Source organism: Onychomys torridus, chromosome 2 (genome assembly GCF_903995425.1).
Source record: "Onychomys torridus chromosome 2, mOncTor1.1, whole genome shotgun sequence".
Classification (NCBI taxonomy): Eukaryota; Metazoa; Chordata; class Mammalia; order Rodentia; family Cricetidae; genus Onychomys; species Onychomys torridus.
This window is the reverse complement of record NC_050444.1, coordinates 134,240,742-134,264,016: the sequence shown is the minus strand read 5'-3', so window position 1 is coordinate 134,264,016 and position 23,275 is coordinate 134,240,742. Positions and strand designations below refer to the sequence as shown.

Sequence of the window (23,275 nt, the reverse complement as noted above, 5' to 3'; positions counted from 1 at the left end):
TTTTCTTTGTCACATAGTATTCCATTGTGTGAATAGACATAAACTGGTTTATCCATCCATGTGTTGAAGAAACAGACAAACTTGCACGCCCAAGTCTCTGTGGACACGTGTGTTTGCATTTCTCTTGGATCGATGTCTAGGAATACCCAAGAAATAGCTGAATCAGAAAGTAAGTACAAATCTAACATTCCATCTAAGAAATTGATAAACTGCTCTCCACAACGTCTACACTTTCCACGTTCCTTCTGGAAGCAGATGTGAGTTCTAGTTGCTCGTACCCATGCCAACACCACACAGCTCTTTCCAGTTGTGCTGTTCTGGGGGTGTCTGTCTTGTGCCCTCTTGGGAGGTTTGAATTTGCATTGTACCTGGACCATCTACCCGCTAGGACCATCATGGAGGTGGCGCTCTAAATAACCACTGAGAACTGGAGCAAGGACACCTCAGTAGGGAGCCAACTGTGCTGTGGAGGAGGGGTGCTCCAGGGAAGGAGTCAGCATAAGATTGTGATGTCATATGCTTCCTGGAGCAGCTGAAGACAGGAGAGAAGCCCAATGTCACACACATGTAGAAAAAAAAGAGTGTGGGTGGGCAACTGGATGGCATAAGCAGGCCAGCTTTTTCTGGGCCCTTCACCCTAATGTAATGAGGGGGGCATTGAAATAGTGGGGTTGTAACTGGGGCAAGCTGCAGCTCTACTGCAAGTCAACCCCAGAGCGTAGAACATTCAAACTCCATGGAAGTGTCTCACCCATCCACTGGTCTACAGCATCCCTTCACATCCAGTTTGCCAAGGGCCAAACCAGTCACCTGGTGCCCTGAGGCCACACAACCCACAAACTCAAGGCCCCAGTGGCAGAAGTAACAAGCATCTTGGTGGGTTCAGGCCTCTGGGGCAAAACTTGCAGGGCTGGCACACTCTGGGCCTGAGGGCTGCACAGCTGGAGTCCCGCAGCTGCGTCCATGTGTCTTCCCTGCTCTGGTGAACCGTCAGGAATGGTTGTGTAGAGACAGCAGATCTCTTGAGAGAAAAGCACCTTATGTCACAGCAGTGAGAGATGATCAGTGCCATATCTGGAACCACCAACCTGCCTTTATGGGGGAGCTTCGAGATCTCATGCAATAGGCACAGCTTGTGGTAACAGTGAGGAGCCACCTAAGACATCTCTGTCACTGGCTCTACCAACACACGTGGATTTGGCAACCCTGGACCCTCTCACTTGCCATCCCACAGAGCCTGACACCCATCAGTAAAGGGGACACAAGAACAGAGGTCCATGTAGCACAGGCTACCTCCTCTCACATTCTTCCAGTGAGGCCCAGGCACAGGGCCAGACACAGCTGCAAGCCCCCCAGGTAGGCAGCTGCCGGTCAGCGACAAACCCTTCCGGATGAAAGCGGACTGTGGAGTAGATGGGCAGCCTGCAACCTCTGCCACGGGAAGGACTTTGTGCTGATCTAAATTCCTAAAGGAACAGGGAACAGAATAAAAGATTTCTGCGTCACAACAGAGCAGGGACTGAGGGGACAGCAAGCTCTCTCTGCCAACACCAATCTCAGCTAGATATGTCCAAGGGGCACAAGCCATGTCTACAGTCCCCAGACAGAGAGACAGAGACCGATCACTGTATAGTATCAGCTCACTCATAGGAGAATGTAATGGATAATCTTGACTGTGAACTTGATTAACAGGATATAGAATCATCATGGACATGTCTATGAGGAATCTTCCTATTAGGTTAATTGAGGTGGAAAGACCCATTTTAAACATGGGCAGCACCATTTTGTAGGTGAGAATCCTGGACCAGATAAAACAGACTGAGGCCAGCATTCATCCCCACCTCACCCCCACCCCCCACCCCTCTCTCTCTCTTCCTGCTTGTGTGGAAGCCATGACAACCTGCCTTGAGCTCCTGCCGCCATGCCTTTCCACCATGGTGGACCATAACCTCTAACTGAACCAAAAGACAATCCCTTCCTTCCCTTCCTCAAGATGCCTTAGTCCAGTATTTTGCTACAGAGATGAGACTCCCCTCCTCCGTGCTTGGTGCTGATGCTGCCAGACGCACTTGGCAGTCCAGCCTCCCCAATTTCCTGGGCAGAGCCTGGGAGGGGGGATTCCCAGCAGCCTCTGCCTGTGCCCCTCTCTGCTGATGCCCCAAGAGCCCGCTCCTCTGGGAAACAGCAAATCTGCCTGTCAAGCCTCTCTCCAGAAAGCTACAACGTGCCATGAATGCCAATGCTCTCCACCAGGGGAAGGGGCGGGAATTATAGAGAATTTTGCTTACAGTTCAGATTCAATATTTGTGAGGGATAATCCTGAAATAAGAGCTTGCCTGATTTCTCTCCCAAGCCTGTGAATGCTTCATTAGCTGCTACTTGACATTTGATGGCTTAGTCTGATTGGCTTTATTGTGGCATTGGACTCTAAGAAGTCCCCAAGACAGAGCAATCAAGTTTCACAATGATCACAACTGCAGATTTGATGGCGTACATGACAGCTGTGCCTTGGCCCTGGCTTCTGTAAGTGCAAGGGAATTTGTGTTTCAGCCCCACCTACTGTGCTTAGTCTTCCTTGGCTCCCAGGCCCCTGACTCAGCAGCTACAGAGTTTCCTCAGCTTTCAGAGTGGGTACTATCTATGCACAAAGAGCTCCAGACTAAGGAGTCAGCAAAGATGCTATCTGTTGTGGTCCCGGGCAGGGTTGCCTGGACACTGTGGTCTCTGAGAAATGAGGAAGTAAGTCTGAACTCCACAGAGGATGGAGTCTCACTGTGGATGGAGGTCCCACTAGAAATGGATATGATAAACACAGTGGGTGATACTCCATTCCATGGTGGGGGGCAACACGGCTAGAATTCCCCAGGGGCACCAGGGAATGGGCCCACAGTCTGGGCTGGCTTTAGGCTGGGGTCAGAACAGATGAACCTCGGAAGAACATCAGGCCTGAGACGTCAGCTGTGGCTTGGAGGAGAACTGATAGCCTCTTCCTTTTTCACTGGACCCCCCACACACACACTTCCTGAACACTCAACTCAACATGCCTGAGCACCTACACAGTCACACCTCTGCATCTGCCACACCTTGTCTTCATCTGATCCCCTCTACCACAGGCCTTTTGCAGGCATAGAGTGAGTGCCTTATCCATGTCCTGGTGCCCAACACAAGTTCAGAGTCTGATCCATGTTTGCTGATTGAATGCAAAAATGGAACTTGACCATTCCATATGCTGGTGGCAGGAGAGTCACATGATCCAACATCGTCACCTCTTTGAGGCTCCAGGAGTCCAGGTCCCTCTGTGGGGCATATTCATGAGTTAGAAGGATCTCCTCCTTCTCTCATCATTGCATGAGCCCCTGGAAGGGACATCTGGAGGGTACGGGGATGTAGGGATAGCTCAAAGATCTACGAGCCCAGCAAGGACACGGCCCAGTGCCAGGGCCACAGCTGCCTGTGTGATCTCTGATGAGTCATCAGCCTCCTGTGACCATGTCCTCCATACAAAGGGGGCAGTTCCGTGCCACCTCTGATGTGTGAAGGACCTGTGTGCTCAGAACAGGACTTCCCATAAGCCCTTGGTGCAGATGGTGCTCGCAGCCCACCCCCTTACACCCTGCTTCCTAGTCGGGTGTGGCTTCCATCAGCGCAAGCTGGTGCTCAACAAAGGCATGGCTCACCCATAGCAGTGGGACTTCAGCTCTGCCTGATGCCAGTCACAGCCTAGTCAGCTGCTGGGGACAGGCAGGATGGCTGGAGAAGAAAGAAGAGGATTTTCTGATGGCCCATGGGGCCTATCAGACCTTCCACCAACTAACAGGCTCCCAGAACATGGCGCCGGGCTTGCCCCAGCTCCAACCCCCATCCTTCCATACCATGCCAACCATCAGTCTTTCCTCAAAGCTTTCTGCATAGAGGAGACCCATGCTCCCACCTACCCTCCTCTTCAATTCAGCATGTGTGGACTCACCTCCAGTACCCCCTACACTCACACACACTCACACATACTCACAAACACACTGGCCTACAAAGACTCCAAAACACACATTTCTATACACTACTCACACAATCCACCCACACATGTGCTCACACATGTCCTCACTCTCACACATACAGACAGTTGCGCACACACACAATTCCCACAGAGGCATGGACACACACATTCTCCTGTATATACATATCCCATACTCTTGCATGCATGCTTGCACATTCCCATACATGTACCCACAAGGGTTTGGGCATATACATGCATACCCACACACAGATGCAAGCCTTCACATCACACAAAGAGAGACACACATACATGCACACACACACATATCACACACAGAGACAGACAGACAGACAGACAGACAGACACACACACACACACACACACACACACACACACACACACACACACACACACATACCACATCACATTTCCCAACTGTCACAGGGGAAGAAGCCAGAAACACTAAGATGCTGTCAGAGGCCCTTACCGTCACCCCAACAGGGCAGTTCTCTAGGCAAATCTGGGCTCTAGGGGAGGCATGGCACCCTTCAGTGAGGTTCTCCTTCTACCTAAACTGCCCTTGGCTGCCCAAGATCCAATTTCAGCGCCAGACCAGTGTCCTGAACTTCTCCGTGGCCCAGCTTTGCTCACTCACCTCAGCGTCTACCACCTAAAGGAACCAGCAGGGACTTCCCCCAAATGATCTCACATGTTTTCTGAGACAGCACCTTAAAGGCTGCTCACTAGTGAAGGCTGCCCTGTTGTGTGGGTAGGACACCAACGCTTTCCACAGAGCTCAGTCATTCTCCTGCAGTGTTCCATGTTCATCACGAGGGGGCAGCCTTGACCCACTTCCTGTGGTTGCCATGTACTCAACCCATCCCCCCAACTGGGACCTTGAACCTGGAAAGAATATAAATAAACCTGAAAGGGGTGTGTGTGTGTGTAGACATCCTGATGTGTGTGTGTGTGTGTGTGTGTGTGTGTGTGTGTGTGTGTGTGTGTGTGTGTGTGTGTAAAAACAACCTGGAGTAGGGAAATGAGTCAAAGAGAAAGACCCTGAATGAGGTTCAAGGTACCTGCAAGTGTAGGGCCACAATTCTGGGTTTCCTGGCAGCCATGACAAAAATAAATCTGTATTTAGGTTGCAGGAAAATCTGCCACATTGTGATTTCTACAACTCCCTACAGGGTCTTCTGGGGCAGCTCAGTGCAGGTGTTGGACCCAGGTACCCACTCTGTCTGCTTCACCCTGTGGTTTAAAGTCTAATAAACGCCGTGGCCCTGCTTTTGCCAGCTTTTTTCTTAAGCACACTCTATCAGGCTTTCATGCCTGCTGTCCTCAGAATCCATCTTCTAAGGTCACCAGTGACTTCTCCGTTATCAAACCCAGGACTTCTCATCATCACTGTCCTAGTGTCGACCACAACCTTTGTCCCAGCTAGTACACCCTCCTTCCTAGACAGACCACTTACACTGTTCTTCCTCCCTACCCTGCTGCCCTTCTCTCGGGTCTCAGCTCCAATGCCATGGATACTCTCCTCTCCAGCCAGTCACTCCTTTGATCTAGATTTGAGACTCTGAGCAGCAGATACACCCTGGTGACATTTCTATCTCAACTCATGTCTGGCAGGGGTCTTGCCATTGTCAAAACCAAACATGCTCCCCAATCTGCCCTGTTCATTTCTGCTTCTCACCTTTGGCAAGGGCAGCATTCAGTGTTTAACTAGGCATGGCCTTAAAGCTAAGGTCCTGGGCTCCTTTCTTTCTTCAGCCTTTATATCCAGTCACACAAAAAATCCCATGGACCCTGACTTCAAAGACTGGCTTCTAGAACCCTGGTGGCACTCACACCTTTAATCCTAGCATTCTAGAAGCAGAAATCCGTCTGGATCTCTGTGAGTTCACGGCCACACTGGAAACAGACAGGCACAGTGACACATGACTTTAATCCCAGGGAGTGATGGCAGAAAGCAGAAAGGTATATAAGGCGTGAAGACCAGAAACTAGAAGCATTTGGCTGGTTAAGCTTTTAGGCTTTGGAGCAGCACGGTTCAGCTGAGAGGTATCCAATCTGAGGAAACAGGATCAGCTGAGGAATTGGTGAGGTGAGGTAGTTGTGGCCTGTTCTGTCTCTGTGATCTTCCAGTGTTCACCCCAATATCTGGTCCCGGGTTTGTTTTTATTAGTAAGTGCCTTTAAGATTCCTGCTGCAGGTGTCCGCTGGCTCTACATCGTGACTTTCATCACAGGTATTTATCACACCTCTTCGATACACATGACACACAGAAAGGATTGGTTTCTGGGAATTGTTTCACAAGTATGAAAATAATAACAAACAGTTACTAAACAGCCACCGTGTGCCAGGAAGGACATGCATGGATAACTGTGGCTTCAGGGAGCGGAGAAACTCCCAAGACTAAACTCACACTCATGGGTGGAATTGATGCTTGAACTGTACATGTTTATTCACTCGGTGCTTTAAGTATTTGCCAAGCACAGATCATGTGCCAGGTATCGATTTGGGAGAATGCGGAGAAGAAAATTACAAATTCTAACAGCTTCCATTACAATAGAAAGATGCAAGGTGGGTGGATGGATGGATGGGGGAATAGATGGATGGACAGAGAGAGAGAGAGAGAGAGAGAGAGAGAGAGAGAGAGAGAGAGAGAGGAGATGCTACAAGCAAATTCAGGCATGTAGAATAAGAGCAGCAGCTCTCAAGGTAGGAGGGTCAGGAAAGATCTCTCTTGGGGAGTGATATTTGAGTAGAGACCTGGGTGAAGAGCAAAGACTTCTACTGGGTGTAGAGGCAAGAGGACTTGGGTGAGTTTTTCCAAAGTTCAGCATGGTAAAAGCCCTGGAGAAATTGGAAACAGGAGCAGACCTCTTCGTAGTAAAGGCTACATGGCAAACTTATAGCCAGGGTTGTACTAAATGGGGGACTCTGAGGACATTTCCTCTAGGATCTGGGATTCACATGGTACCCAGTCTCTCTGCTCATACTCAACACAGTACTTGACCCATCAAGGGAAGACCCCTGAGTTAAGAACAAGAAAGCAAAGGGATACAAGTAGGGACAGGAAGAAGTCATGCTTTCTGTTTGCACACGACATGATCCTACTTTTGAAAAGGCCCTAAGACTTTGCCAGAAAACTCTTAGACATGATAAACACTTTCAGCAAAGCAACAGACAGAAAGTCAGCATACAAAATCTTTTCTAAAGACTAATAATGAATTCTCTGAAAAAGAAATCAGAGGGGAGAATCCCACTCACGATAACTTTAAAAATAATACCCAGGAGGCAAAAGACCTCGGCAATAAAAACTTCAAGGTACTGAAGAAAGAAATCAAAGACACTAGAAGATGGGGAGAGTTCTCATGCTTGGGGATTGGCAGAATTAATATCGGAAAGATGGCTGCATGGCTGAACATGATCCACAGACTCAATGTGATACCCTCAAAATCCCAGTGGGATTTTACACTGAACTGGAAAAAATCCTAAAATTCATATGGAAGCACAAAGCGATTCAGCGTAGTGCTGAAGGAACTATGGTGTCTGATCTGCTATACTACAGAGCCATAGTAACAAGCAGCCTCATGCTAGCACAAAACACCAGTGCAGACCAAGGGGCCCAGTGGAGGGCCCAGCACGAAACCCACACAGTTACAGATGCCTAGTTTTTGACAAAGCTGTCAAAACATACACTGGAGAAAATACAGTTTCCTTAGCACCTGGTGCTGGGAAAAGGGAAACCAGGCCATCACTTCCACCCAGCACAGAAATGAACTCAAAGTAGATGGGAGAGCCTGATGTAAGTCCAGAAATTTTGAATGAGATGAATAAATCATTTCACGATGGCAAAAGAGACTCTAACAACCCAGGAGATAATCCTAACAACTGGTGACAGGCTTAATTCATGAAACAGAAGCTTCTGCACAGACAACAGGCAGAGTAGGGACAGTTACAGACAGTAGAAAAGCCATCTGCCTGTAACATAGGGTGTTAGCATCTAGGGTAAACACATAATTGTAAAAATTAAACACTATCAGGTGTGGTGGCGCATGGCGAAGAGGCAGGTGGATCTCTATGAGTTTGAGATCTGGTCTACATAGTCACTCCCCAAAATAAAACATCCTCCAAATCAATACATGATCTAATAAGCCGAACAGACGTTTCTCAAAAAGAAATACAAATGGCCAATAATACTTGAAGATGTGTTCAACATCATTAGCCATCAAGGAAATGCAAATGTGAACTGTTTGGAGAGTCTCTCTCCCCCTAATCAGAATGACTATGATCACCAAAAAGAAATGATAGCAAATGCTGGCAAGGCTGTGGGGAAAGAGTCTCGTCCACTGCTTGTGGGATTGTGAACTGCTGCACCTGCTATGGAAATCAATATGCGGGCTCTTCAAAACACAGAAACTGGATCTACCCTGTGACCCAGCTGTACCACTCTTGAGCATATACCTAAAGGTCTCTGTGTCAACACACCACAGACATACATGCACATCCACTTTTGTAGCTGCCCTGTTCACAGCAGCCAGGAAATGGAACCAGCCATGATGAGGACACAGCAGAACAATGTGTCCTCATTGCTCTGCATATTAACCTAAATTTTAATAAAACATAGATCTTGACATGTTTGAGGGACATGGAAGCTAGAGGGGTTGATGAATCCCAAAGAGCAAGGAGCAAACTTTTGGAACCAAAGTCAAAGCTGAAGAGGGTGTGCTCAAGGGAACCCACAGATGGAAGGACGCCTTAGGGTTTTACTGGGTGGGAAGTGGGAAGCTATATGCAGTTGGAGCAGAGATAGCTATGCTCTGAATTGGATCTCCACAGGATCCCACTGACTGATGTGTGAAGAAAGACCAGCAGAGGGGTAAGTGTGGGCTCAATGAGGCAGCTTGGATGCTCATGACAGCTCATTGTCTAGTTAACACCAATCTAGATGCTGCTCTGAAAACATCATTTTTAGATATGGTTAATAGTAATATGCAATATGCCTTGAGTGCAGCAGATTGCCCTCCATACTATGGAGGTGGGGCTTCAATCAGTGGAAAGTCTTAAGAGCAAAGATTAAGACTTTCAGAGGAGAAGCTGAGCCTGGAGACTGAACCCAGGGCAGCCACCTCCTTTCCTGAATGTTGCCCTGCCCTGAGACATCAGATTCCAGACTGCTCCCATGTGTGCACTTCATGGAGTCCTGTCCGTGGCCAGGAGGGATGGCGACAAGATGGAAGTAGGTCTAGCATCTTCTCCCAGAAGCCACACACATACAGCTGGGGAGAGGGCTAGGAGAGACAGACAGACAGAGATGAGACAGAATCTCTCTTTAAGTGGTGTCTTTCAGGCAAGTGCTGCACCTATAGTCCTAGCTCTCAGGAGAGAAAGGCACAAGGAACTCTGTGAGTTCTGGGCCAGCCCACACAGTGAAATGCCGTCCAAAATAAAACAAAAGCCATAAAACACGAAAGCAGGCACAGGCTCCAGTTGCAGAAGGTGACATTGACTGAAATGTGGTTCTGATGATGTCTATTCTGTCCACACAGGATGTGAAGGTCAACAGAGCCAGCCAGGCTATATTTAACTACTCCATAGGGAAGGGGTCATCAGGAACAGTTATCTAAGGTAGACAAGTGGATCGATCACATTGAGGAACTGGGCAGAAGTGAGTAAAATTAGAAACTGTCACACCCCAATGTGAAAACATCCAGCCTATATTTAAAATAGACACAAAGGCAACAGAAAATGATAAGAATTCACTACAGTATGTGACAACTCTCAGCTGAATTATCAGCCTGTCAACCTGCCCTATGGGTTTCAGATCTGACAGTCTTGATAATCACATGAGCCTGTTCCTCAAAGTAAATCTGGATAGAAAGCAGATAACAAATAGATTGATGGTCGATTGACAAACAGATAGGTGAACAGATCCTGTGGATACTATCTCTCTGGAGACCTCTGCCTAACACTGCTACTACAATAATTCATGAAACCAAGGATGATAGCTTGAACCTTTCATTCTTGGGGAGGCAGTGAGGCCTGATTGGTTGGAAGCTAAGAATATTCTGAAGGTCAATACAACTGAACCTGTGAATGCATTGAATTTGGCAAATGAAAAAGAGGTGTCAGGAATGACTCCTTAGGTTTGGACCTGACCACATGGGCACATGGTAACATCATCAACGGTGACGAGAGAGGCTGAGACAACGGTGATGAGGGGAGGCTAGGCAATCCTAGAGCCTGGGGACATGGAATTCTTGAAGCTGGATGACACCGGAAGTAGGTGACTGTCGGAAGAGGACAGAGGCCTAAGGATGAGTCCTGATGGCCCTGGAGAGTTCTAACGTTTTTTTAAAGATTTATTTATTTATTATGTATACAGCCTCTATGACTGCAGGCCAGAAGAGGGCACCAGATCTCATTACAGTTGGTTGTGAACCACCATGTGGTTGCTGGGAATTGAACTCAGGACCTCTGGAAGAGCAGTCAGTGCTCTTAACCTCTGAGCCATCCCTCCAGCCCAGGAGTTCTAACTTTATGTACCAAGGAAATTGAAGAGATGGGGTCTGGGTGTGTCAGAAGCCTGGAAAGCCCATATGCCCACAGCCAAGTGGACAACAAACTCTGAGGGGTACTCCTGGGAAAACTGGGGTGCCATAAAAGTGGATACGATGCAGGGACTCAATGTGGGGAGAGGATCATCTAAACCTACAGAGGCAAACTGTCCCCATCCTCATCTGTGTGAGCTTCCACAGGCTGCTATGGCAGTGGCTTCCCAGGGCCATAAAGAAGGAAGTGCCCCATGACACCAGGTGACGTAAATGAGCTGGTCAGAGTGGCAATGAGGATTTGCTTCTGTGGCCAAGTTGGCTTTGATGGATGGTGGGTCATTTGTGAAGAGATTAGGAGGAGATGGGATTGGAAATTTCGAGTCTTGTCAGATGGAAGAGGAAGCCATGAATTGTTTCCAGGAAATGACGGCCTTCTGCTGAGCTCTAGCTGGAAGATCCAGTAAGTGGAGAAAGGAAGGCGACCTCCACCACAGGCCTTCAAACCCTGAAGGCTGACTCCTATCCCTTCATATAGAAGCCGGCGGGCTGAGCTTGTCCCATAGAAAGTGTGGGAGAGTGACAATCAAGTAGGCCCATGACAATTTCCAACACTGGGACTCGTCATTTTTCTACAAATTAGAAGGTGAAGTCTCAGGTTGTATCACTTATCTGATGTGACATGGCTGAGCAAAGCCAGTGCTCTGGATAGAGTGGCACTGGGTTCAGCCTGCAAAAGCTGGGGGTCAAACCTGTCACCATCTTGGGTTCAGAAACAGGGCTCGTCTAGGAGGATTCCATGGACAAGAACAAGTGAGGAAACCATCTTCTATTGCAGATGTCCCTAGGCATGTTCTGGAAGTATCTATCTGGGGACTGGGACCGTCACTGGTTCTCCAGGACAAGAGTTGTTAGTTCTCACAAGCATGGTTAGGTCACTCATTGTGTTCTTGACTTCAGTGGTGAGGAAGCTGAGACTCATCGAGCGTAAGTAAATGGTGGGTAACTGCTGGGATCTGGGTTCAAGCCCAGGTCTCCTCCCTACCTCCAAGGCTCATGCTTCTTTTTCTATAGCAACACAGCCTGAGCACAGGTAGAGGCTCTGGACAGAATACCGGCCCGGCCCTCCTACTCTCCAGTAGAGCATGGGCCTCAGAGTGTTGTGTCATGCCTTGAGTCACTCATAATCAAGCATGTGAGCCACTGTTACCCGCCGGTTGTTAGCATCTTGCAGAGGGAGAGAATGTGAGACTGTAAAGAATCAAGGCCGAAGTCTGGATTCAAAGCAAGACATAAGAAACTCCAAAGTTCGCTTGAGCCTTTTATCTATTTCGGTGCAAGAGAAGAGGGCAGTCTAGGTGCTGTGGGAAGATGAAGTGTATCACACATGCATGAGCAGGATTGGTCTGACGGATCACATGATAACGTTCATTTCGTCATCAAATCTGAGTGACTGTAGGTGCCCAGATAGGCTGTGGTGGTTTCAGCTCAGGCTCATGCTGGGGTACTTGCCAATTATCAGTCTGTACCTGGCCCAGTCCTGCCCCCGGCAGGGCCACTGTTTAGAGTTGCTGTGTGTGCCTGGTCACAGTGATAGCACCCTCAGAACCTTGGTCCTTTTTCCTTTGACCTGACCTTCACCCCATGGGGATGTGGGCTGTTATAGATGAGTCACACAGGAATAAAGACAACCCCAAGAGGCCAGAGTCCATCACACCCACAGTCACCTTGGTGGGTGGTTTCTGGTAGGCTTGTGTGAGTGAAGAGTAAAGAAAACATCAGTTAAACATGATGTGACTCCCCAGGCACATGAAGCAGCTGCTCCAGAACTGGCACCCAGCCCCTGTCACTTTCTATGATATCTGAGCTCTTGCTTTCACACTGTGTTGATCTACTGGCTACTAAGATGTACAGTTGATCACACACAACCCAGGGTACTCGGGTAAAAAATGAGAAATGGCAGGCTGAGGGCGCTGGGCGAGGACTGGTTATAAGCTGCTCTTTCCATACGTGGTTCTGGGTTTGGAGCAGGATGTTAGACTTAGGTGAACTTAGGACTGGAGAGTCCTGATGTCATCCTAGTGTGTCCACCTTGCTCTGAGCCAGCCGCCTGCATCTTTCTCTCAAAGAACTAAGAGCTGACTTGGGCTCTTGTGGAGTCACTTCGACCTGGGCAGATCACTTCACCTGGTGGTGCTTTCCGGCCTCATCACCTCCCTCCTCCTAGGTGTGGCGGGGAGAATGGAAAGTGAAGTGGCCCAAGGTCTTCCCACAGGATCCTATGCATGACGAGCCCTTGGCTGACCCACACGCTCTGGATTCCCCATCATCGTCACCTCCACCCGCTTCCTGGGAACCAAACTTGGAATTTGTCAAAGAGCCAGTCTTCTGTCAACCCCACCCCAGTCAGACAGTTAATAAGTGACAGAGCTCTGGACCCTGGCCTATAAGGGGCTGCTGGCCAGGAGGCAGGTGGCAGCCAGGTAGACAGTGGAGGAAGCAGGAACCCAGAGACGTGAGATGGGAGGCAAGGCCATGTCGGGAAGCCAGCTGTGGGCTGCTATGGTCCTGCTGCTGCTGCTGCTGCAGAGTGCACGGTCCGTCCTCATCAAGGTGAGACCCCAGCCAACCTTCCTTCTATGTGAAGGACCTGGGCTCAGCCCTGCAGCCAGTCTAGACTGAGACACCTGCTGGGTGGAGGCCTCAGGAGTGTCAACAGCAGCAGTGACAGAGGTGAAGAGAGAGAAACCTGTTTGTTCAGCTCTGCTCTCCTTTGAAGTCAGCCTACTCTCAATATGGAAGGAGATAAGGGTCAGCACCAGAGGGGCCCAGAGGGAAGGGGACCCCTCTTGGGCTCCCTCCCCTGTGCTAACCCACATGAGCAAGTCACAGAAGGGTTTCTGTGGCAGGGGCCTTTGTGCTCACTGAAGCGTGAATAGTGCCAGGTCCAGGTGAGCACGTTCTAGGCAGAGCAAAGGCCAGAAAAAGGGAACATGGACTTCAGTGTCCTTCCAGGGACTATAAGATGGGTGGGGCATGGAATCAGGCCTGGCCACGGGGTGGCAGGATTCTTATGGTCTTGCTAAACCTGTGGAACTGTACCCTGGCTTCTATATCTGGCCAGGTTCCCAGGAGAAGAATAAAAGGGTCCAGGAGGGGTTGAGAGAATCAGTCTCACCAGAGAGTCACCAGGCCAGTGCTGAGAAGGGACCCATCAGTTGGTCTGGCTGGTGCCAGGCTCCCACAAGGGAAGGTCAGGTCACCTGGGGAAGAGATAGACAGCTAGATGGAGGCAAAACCAGGAGTTGAGTAAGCAAGGGTCTTCCTTGTCTAATGCCGTGCCCAGACTTGGGCACTCCACAGCCTTGTGGGCATAGCCTGCTACAGAAGGCTCCAAATGCTGCTGGTGGTAGGTCACAAGCTAACACCCTGCTTTCCTCCCCACAAGCTGTTTTTCCACTGTAGCTTGGACCCTCCATGAGCACAGAGAATATTCTGTAGGATCCATGGGATTTTGATGACCCTAGTCTCATGGCACTGCCTGCTCCTAGCCAGCGCCTGATGACCTCTCACCCCTCTCTTCTCCCCAGTATGATGGCTTCCAAGTACAGCTGGAATCTGTGAAGAAGCTGAATGAGTTGGGGAAGCAGCTGGCATCTGACTCCCAACCAGAGACCAGTCCCCTCCTACCCACCGTGTGCCATCACCCAGCCTTGCCCAAGGACCTCCAGCCTGTCTGTGCCTCCCAGAGAGCTGCCAGCATCTTCAAGGCCTTGGGTAAGCACCCCGCCCCCTGATCTTCCTGCCCCTCTGTGTGCGTCCTACCCCACCTCTCCATCATCAGGTTGTTTTCGTTAAACATCCCAGTGGCTATGGACAGGGAGTTTGGAGGGCCACAGCCCCATCCTCCCCAGAACTGCCCCAGTTAGGGCCTATTGGGTCAGGTAGAAAACACTCCTACAGCCCTGAGAAGTTCTTTGAGGACCTCACAAATGTGGGAAGGGACTCTGGGAAGACGCAGGCATGATTCCGTGAGAGGCATCCATCTGATCCATCTGGCAAGATCAGGCTTGGAATGGATCCCTGGGGAGGTGACAGCTGAGCTGAGATCAGAAGGGTACAGAAGAGCTGGCACGCACTGTTGCAACCCACAGCATTTATGTCCCTGCTCTGGGCAGGCCCTGATCCTTTTGCCTGGGACCCTTCCTATAGCATTCAGGTCAGGTTGCTCAGCCCATGTAGCAGATGGAAAACCTCAGACCAGGAGAGGAGGTACCTTGTCCAGCCACTGTTAGGAAGGACAGCCCCTGAGAGAGGAATCTAGGCGCTGGCTTTGTAAGGAAGACATTAGGCCCTTTCCTCAGCAGTTCCTGGCCGACAGCTTCTGTGACCACTGACCCCCAAGGTCCTATTTTAACTAACCTGCCTTTTCTCTACACAGGGACCATCGCCACTGATGAATGTGAGCTGTGTATGAATGTTGCCTGTACGGGCTGCTACTGAAATGACTCTAGGTGTCTTAAGCCCACTCCAGACACCCACCTGTCCCCCAACCTACCCCATCCGTACTTATCATTGGAGTTATCACCACCCTCCCAGCATAGATGGATCCATGACAAGGCAATGGGACACAGGGATAGCCTCCATGCAGCTGCACCTGAATAAAGATACTACCCACAAAATTGAGTGTCCCTGTGTTCATTTCTGGGCTGTGGGTGTGACCTTTTGAGAAGCTAGATGGGAATTAAAAACAGACCAGACTGAAGATAGGAATTCCCCACCCACACTCCCAAGCCTCATGGCACCCATTTCCCAGTTGAGTGAGCCTCATGGAACCTTCTGCCCTGGACTAACTCAAGGCGTTCCAGCTCCAGGGCCAGAACTCTTAACAGAGAGTAGTTGGGAATAGGCAAGAGTATGTTTGGGATGGGATGTCATCAACTGGTGTCTTTCCCAAGTCCGGTGACAGGAGACTGCTCTCCACAGCCTGCTCGGACTCACCTTTTACTGGGTGTCCAATGTGTTTGCGATCCATGCACCTACACCTATCTTTTCTTTCTTTCTTTCTTTCTTTTTCCTTTTTTTCTTTCTTTCTTTCTTTTTCTTTTTTTTTTTTTTTTGAGACAGGACTTTTCTCTGTAGCCCTGGTGGTCCTGGCTGGCCTCAAACTCACAGAGCTCTGCCTGCCTCTGCCTGCCTGAGTGTTGGGATTAAAGGTGTGTGTCACCACCGCCCATGAATCTTTCTAAATGCTTGGCAGAGATAACTCTGAGTTTTCATAAGTCTGAAGAAGTGAGTAACCCTGCCATGGCCAGCTCCTTTGTTCAAAAAGAACATTCCTACAGAGTCACAGACTTGGCAGAGTAGCCAAGCAGCTTCTTCCCAGGATGCTCCAGTCCATGCTCTGGCCACCCTGTCATTGCCTCTACATCCTTTGGCTATGGATGATGATACCAAAAGCAAGACCCAGTGAGGTCATCCTTCATCTCCCCTGAGTGGTGGGAACACAGCCCCACATAAAGCCAAAGGGAAATACACCCAGATGCTGTCTCCTCCCCTGGCCCCTGGTGGAGTACCAGGCCATGACTAGTGCTCTGCTGTGGTCTGGACAATGATAGAGGGAAGGAAGAATTTGAGGCCCAGGGAACTGAGGCCTTCACGCCCCCAGGCATTGTGCTGGGAATTCCTGGGAGTGGGGTTTCCCGCAGGGCATGTTTGCAACTTGGCCTTTGTCCTGAGCATCTGGGGGAGGAGGGGAGCTGGTGCCAAGACCCTACTGCCAGCTTCTGCTCCTCCTCCTCCTCCTCCTCACTCCCTGGCCTGTGTGTGCCTCCGGTTTCTGCCAGCCGACCAATACAGCCCTGCTCTGACCATGCCTCTCACCCTGCTATGTGCCACCATGCCACCTCTCAAAGCTAACTTGAGCCCAAATATCATCTGTAGGCATTTACCATTTGCCATTTCCAGGGCCTGTGTCCCCACCCACTCAGGGGAGATATCCAGGGAACTAGGGAACTGCCCCTGGAGAATCACCTAAAAGCTGCACTGCTGCACACACACACACACACACACACACACACACACACACACACACACACACCACTGTACAATAGAAAATGTAACATGCACCCTGTGTTCCTGGGGCTTTTCTCTTTCTCCCTTAGGATGTGGGTAATTACTCCTACAACATTCATGCCACTCTCCTCCATCCCTTCTTCCCACTCCTCTTTCCTCTCCCTCCTCCTTCTCTCCCTCCTCCCCAATTCCTGGCAGCCACTTTTCTCTCTGCATGACTAAGTGGAATCTTTCTTAGATTCCTGTTCTAAGAGGGGCTGTGCAGAAATTATCTTTCTGTCCCTGGCTTATTTCATCAGTACAACATGCTCAAGTTATGCCTTTGTCACAGGTGACGGGATTCCCTTCTGTCTGGGGTTAAGCACTATTCCGCTGTGTATGTAACATACTTTCTCTATCTCAGGCCTTGGCTGTTGAGAACAGTGCTAAGCATGGCAATGCAGACAGCCTCACAGTGCACAGCTTTCACGGTCTGCGGCTCTACACCCGGAAGTGGAACTGCTTAGCCAATGGCAGTTCTCATTTTCACTGGAGGGAGGAGCCCTGTCCTGCTTTCTCCAATGTCATTTTCCGCTGTTTTTTGTTTTTGTTTTTGTTCTTCTCATATATATTACATCTTGACTACAGTTTCCCTCTCCTCTCCCCCAGATCCACCCCCTACACCACCCCTGTCTCCCCTCAGAAAAGGGCAGACCTCCCAGGGACATCAACCAAACAGGACATAATATGCTACGATAAGACCAGGCATATACCATTGTATCATGGCCGGGTGAGGTGACCCAGTAGAAGGAAAGGGGTCCCACAAACAGGCCAAAGATTCAGAGGCAATCCCTGTTTCCACTATTAGAAGTCCCACAAAAACACCAAGCTACTCAGCCATAACATATAGAGATTGGATCTAGGTCAAACCCCTACAGGCTCCCTGATCTCTGTGAGCCCCCAAGAGTCCCAGTCAGTTGATTCTGTGGGCCATGTTCTTGTGGTGTCCCTGACCCCTCGGGTTCCTCTGTTCTTCCCCCCCCCCTCTTCTGCAGGACTCCCCAAACTGTCTAATGTTTGGCTCTGCTCCCATCAGTTGCCGGATGAAGTCTCTCTGGTCTGAGGACGATTCTGCTAGGCTCTGGTACTAACTCTGCAGGCGGGACTAAGAGTCAGTCGAAGGTTTTGTGGCTGAGTTGGTGTCCCAATCCCTCCATTTGAGGTGTTGCCTGGTTACAGAAGATGGAAGGTTCAGGCTGTGTTTCCCCCACTCCTAGAAATCTTCGATAGGGTTACTCTCTAGAGGAACTCTTTGGATTTTTGCTAGATTCCATTGCACTAGGTTTTTCACCCCTGAAATGTCCCCCAATTCTGGTTGTTTATCCCAGTATTTTCTCCTCCCCACCCACTTGATCCCTCCCATTCCCAACCCCACCTGCTGCCAGTCCCTCCTCAAAAGCCATTCCATTACTCCTTTCCAGAGAGATCTTTGCATTTCCACCGTAATCCCTCCTTGTTACTTAGCATCTCTGGGTCTGTGGACCGTAGCATGATTATCTTTTACTTTACAGTTAATATCCACTTATAAGTGGATACACACCATGTTTGTCTTGCTGGGTCTAAGGTAACTCACTCAGAGTAACTTCTTTTTTAGTTCCATTCACTTGCCTGCAAATTTCATGCTGTCATTATTTTTAACAGCTGAGTAATACTCCATTGTGTAAATGTACCACTTTTTAAAAAATCTATTCTTCTGTTGAGAGACATCTACGTTGTTTCAAGTTTCTGGCTATTATGAATAATGCTGCTTTGAACATAATTGAGCAAGTGTGCTTGTGGTAGGTTGGAGTGTTCTTTAGGTATATGCTCAGGAGTGGTATGGCTGGGTCTTAGGTAGATAGATTCCCAATTTTCTGAGAAACTGCCATATTGATTTCCGAAGTGACTGTATAAGCTTGCACTCCCACCAGCAATGGAGGAATGCTCCCATTGCTCTACATCTTCTCCAGCATGAACTGTCACTTGTGTTTGTAATCTTAGCCAAGATGGAATCTCAGAGTCATTTTGATTTGCATTTCCCCAATGGCTAAGGATGTTGAACATTCTTTAAGTGTTTCTCAGCCATTTTGGTTTCCTTTGTTGAGAATTCTCTGTTTAGGTCTGTCTCCAATTTTTTGTTGGATTATTTGGTTTGTTGGTGTCTAGTTTCTTGAGTTCTTTATATTGTGGATATTAGCCCTTTGTCAGATGTGGAGCTGGTGAAAAACTTTTCCCATTCTGTAGGCTGCCATTTTGTCCTATTGATGCTGTCCTTTGCCTTACAGAAGCTTTTCAGTTTCATGAGGTCCCATTAATTAATTGTTGATCTTAGTGCCTGAACTATTGGTGTTCTGTTCAGGAAGTTGTCTCCTGTGCCAATGCAATCAAGGCTATTCTCCACTTTCTCTTCTATCAGGTTCAGTGTATTTGGTTTTATGTTGAGGTGATTGATCGAGTTGGACTTGAGCTTTGTTCAGAGTAATAGATATACATCTATTTGCATTCTTCTACACACTGACATTCAATTTGTTGACCAGCACCACTTTCTGAAGATGCTTTCTTTTTTCCTTTGTATATTTCTGGCTTCTTTATTGAAAATCAGGTGTCCGTAGATGTGTGGATTTACATCTGGATCTCTGACTCAATTCCATTGATCAATGTGTCTGTTTTTATGTCAATACCATGCAGTTTTTATTACTACAGCTCTGCAGTACAGCTCGAAATCAGGGATAGTGATACCTCTAGAAGTTCTATTACTGGATAGGATTATTTTAGCTATCCTGTTTTTCTTGTTTTTCTATACGAAGTTGAGTATTGTTATTTCAAGGTCTGTAAGGAACTGTATTGGGACCTCTTTGCCAAGCAAACAGCCCCCTGTGATACCAGTGAAAACCGGAGACATAAGACCACCCTGCACTGATTGGGAAGAGAAAACAGGTCCCACTCTGGGAATAGCTGCTCCCTGAGACAGAGCCTACTGGTGCCTATTGGACTAAGATATGCTCCCTGAGACACAGAACCCATCAGCACCGATTAGACCAAGAGCCTGGATTAGACCAAGAGCTCTCATTAGACTAAGAGTATCATTCAGACCAAAATAGGCTCCCTCAGACACAGACAGCACTTTCATGGAGTGGAGGAAGAGATGGGTAGGTGCCAGTGCAAAAAATACAGCCAACAACATAAAGACCAATATGGCACCATCAGCAAGACTTGAACATCCCAAAACAGAAGAAGCAAAAGAAATAGACCTTAAAAATGACTTTCAGAAGATGATAGAGGTCTTTAAAGAGGAAATGAAAACTACCTTTAAAGAATTCAAAGAAAAGACAAACAAAAACTTGGAAGAAGTCAATAAATTCCTTAAAGAAAGCCAAGAAAAAACAATTAAACAGATGAACAAAAAAGTCCAAGATTTGAAAACTGAAATAGAGGCAATAAACAAGACATAAAGTAAGGGAAGGCTAGAAATGGAAAATCTGAGTAAACAAACAGGAACTACAAATGCAAGCATAACCAACAGAATGCAAGAGGTGGAAGAGAGAATATCTGACATTGAAGATACAATAGAGAAAATAGATTCTCAGTCAAAGAAAACACTAGAGCCAAAAAAGTCACAACACAAAACGTGCAGGAAATTTGGAACACCATGAAAAGACCAAACCTAAGAATAATAGGAGAAGGAGAAGAATACCAACTCAAAGGCACAGAAAATATATTCAACAAAATCATAGAAGAAAACTTTCCCAACTTAAGGAAATGCCTATGAAGGTACAAGAAGTTTACAGAACACCAAATTAAAAAAAAAAAAGAGAGAGACTCCTCACCACATAATAATCAAACCACTAAACATACAGAATAAAGAAAAAATATTAAGAGCTGCAAAGGAAAAAGGCCAAGTAACATATAAAGGCAGACCCATCAGAATAACACCTGACTTCTCAATGGAGACTCTGAAAGCCAGAAGGTCCTGGACAGACGTTATGTAGACACTAAGAGACCATGGATGCCAACCCAGACTGTTATATCCAGCAAAACTCTCAATCACCATAGATGGAGTAAACAAAATATTTTATGGATTCACAAATCCAGCCCTACAGAAAGCACTAGAAGGAAAAATCCAACCTAAGGAAGTTAGATGCAGCCATGAAAATACAGGCAATAGATAATCCCACACCAACAAATACCAAAGAAGAGAAACACACAACACTAGCAATCACTGGTCATTAATATTCATTAATATCAATGGTCTCGATTTGCCTATAAAAAGACACAGGCTGACAGAACAGATACAAAAACAGGATCCATCCTTCTGTTGCATACATGAAACACACCTCAGCCGGGCGGTGGTGACGCACACCTTTAATCCCAGCACTCGGGAGGCAGAGCCAGGTGGATCTCTGTGAGTTCGAGGCGCAAAGCTACACACAGAGAAACCCTGTCTCAAAAAAAAAAAAAAAAATCCAAAAAACAAAAAACAAAAAAACACACCTCAACTTTAAAAACAGATACTACCTCAGAGTAAAAGACTGGGAAAAGACTTTCCAATTAAATGGACTTAAGAAGCAAGCTGGAGTCCTACAGAATCCCTCCTCTCTCTCATCAATTGGATTCCCAGAACTCAGCCTGGTGCCTGGTTGTGGATCTCTGCATCTGCCTTCATCAGTCACTGGACAAAGACTCTATGAGGACAGGTTATTCGCTAGACCAGTCACCAGAGTAGACCAGTCCAGGTACCCTCTGGACCACTGAAAGCAGTCCAAGGTAGGGTCGTCCTTGTGGATTCCTGGGAGCCTCCCCAGCACCCTGCCTCTTCCTATTCCCATGATGTCTTCATCTATCATTGTATCTCCATCCCTGCCCTCCCACTCTGTCCCTGTTCCAGCTTGACCTCCTCATTTCCCTATGTTCTCATCCCCCACTCCTCGCTCTCTGCCTCCATCACCCCCCACACACACCCAGTCAAAACACTGAAGACAGCTTATGCTGAAAAGGATGTGGAGCAAGGGGAACATTCCTACATTGTTGGTGGGAATTTGAACTTGTACAGCCACTGTGGAAATCAGTATGGCGGTTTCTCAGAAAATTGGGAATCAATCTACCTCAAGAACCAGCTATACCACTCTTGGGCATGTACCAAGGAATGCTCAATCAATACCACAAGGACACATGCTCAACCATGTTCATAGCAGCACAATTTGTAATAGCCAGAACCTGGAAACAACCTAGATGCCCCTCAACTGAAGAATGGATTAAGAAAATGTGGTACATATACACATGGAGAAAAACAGAGACATCAGCAGAGAAAAACAATGTGGTACATATACACAATGGAGAAAAACAGAGACATCAGCAGAGAAAAACCAATGACATCATGAGGTTTGCATGCAAATGGATGGACCTAGAAAATATCATCCTAAATGAAGTAACCCAGTCTCAGAAAGACAAACAGGTATGAACTCATTCATAAGTGGATACTAGATATAAAGCAAAGGATAACCATACTGTAACTCACAGCTCCAAGGAGGCTAGCTAGTAAGGAGGACCCTAGGAAGGATGCATGGATTGCCAGTGATGGAGAAATGGATGAGATCTACACGAGCAAACTGGGGGTGAGAAGGAGTAATGGAGGACAAAGGACAGGGGATGAGAGCTTAGGAGAGTGTGAGATTCAAGCTGGAATGGGAACAGAGTGGGAAAGCAAGAAAAGAGACACCATGATAAATGAAGAAACCATGGGAATAAGGAGAAGCAGAGTGCTAGGGAGGTTCCCAGGAATCCATAAGGATGACTTCACCATAGACTACTGGCAATAGTTGAGAGGGTGCCTGAGCTGACCTGCTCTGGTGATCGGATGGCTAAATACCCTAACTGTCATCATAGAACCCTCATCCAGTGACTGATGGAAGCAGATGCAGAAATCCATAGCCAGGTCCCAGGCAGAGCTCCAGGAGTCCAATCGATGAGACAGAGAAGGGATTCAATAAGCAAGGGATATCAAGACCATTACTGGAAAAAGTACAGAGACAAGTAGCCAAATTAGTGGAAACGCATGAACTGTGGACCAATAGCTGAGGAAGCCCCATGGTACTGAACTAGGCCCTCTGGATAAGTGAGACAGTTGTTTATCTTGAACTGTATAGGGGGCCTCCAGGCAGTGGGATCGGGTCCAATCCCTAGTGCATGAACCAGCTTTTTGGAGCCCAGTGCCTATGGTGAAATACTTTGCGCAGCTTTGGTGCAGGGAGGAGGGGCTTGGAACTGCCTCAACTGAATGTACCAGGCTCTGCTGACTCCCCATGGGAGAATTTGCATTGAAGGAAGTAGGAATGGGGGTGGGTTGGGGAGGAAGGCTGGGGGGACCGGGAGGAGGGAGGACAGAGGAATCTATGGTTGGTATGTAAAATGAATAGAAAATCTCTTAATTTAAAAAAAGTATTGTGTTGGAATTTTGATGGGGATTGCATTGAATCTGGGGGTTGGTTTGGGTAGGATAGCCATTTTTTACTGTTAATCCTACTGACCCATGAACATGGAAGATCTTTCCATCTTCTGATATCTTCTTCAATTTCCTTCTTCAAAGACTTGAAATTTTTACCATTCAGGTTTTTCACTTGCTTGGTTAGAGTTA

General features: G+C 47.9%; 1 protein-coding gene across 1 annotated transcript; it reads left to right on the top strand.

Moving 5' to 3' along the window:
- The first annotated feature begins 13,086 nt into the window (after nucleotides 1–13,086).
- Nucleotides 13,087–15,054, top strand: Guca2b (guanylate cyclase activator 2B). Its single transcript, XM_036178607.1, has 3 exons — nucleotides 13,087–13,164; nucleotides 14,142–14,328; nucleotides 14,993–15,054. The coding sequence occupies exons 1-3, from the start codon at nucleotides 13,087–13,089 to the stop codon at nucleotides 15,052–15,054; spliced, it is 327 nt and encodes a 108-aa protein (XP_036034500.1).
- The last annotated feature ends 8,221 nt before the right edge of the window (nucleotides 15,055–23,275 follow it).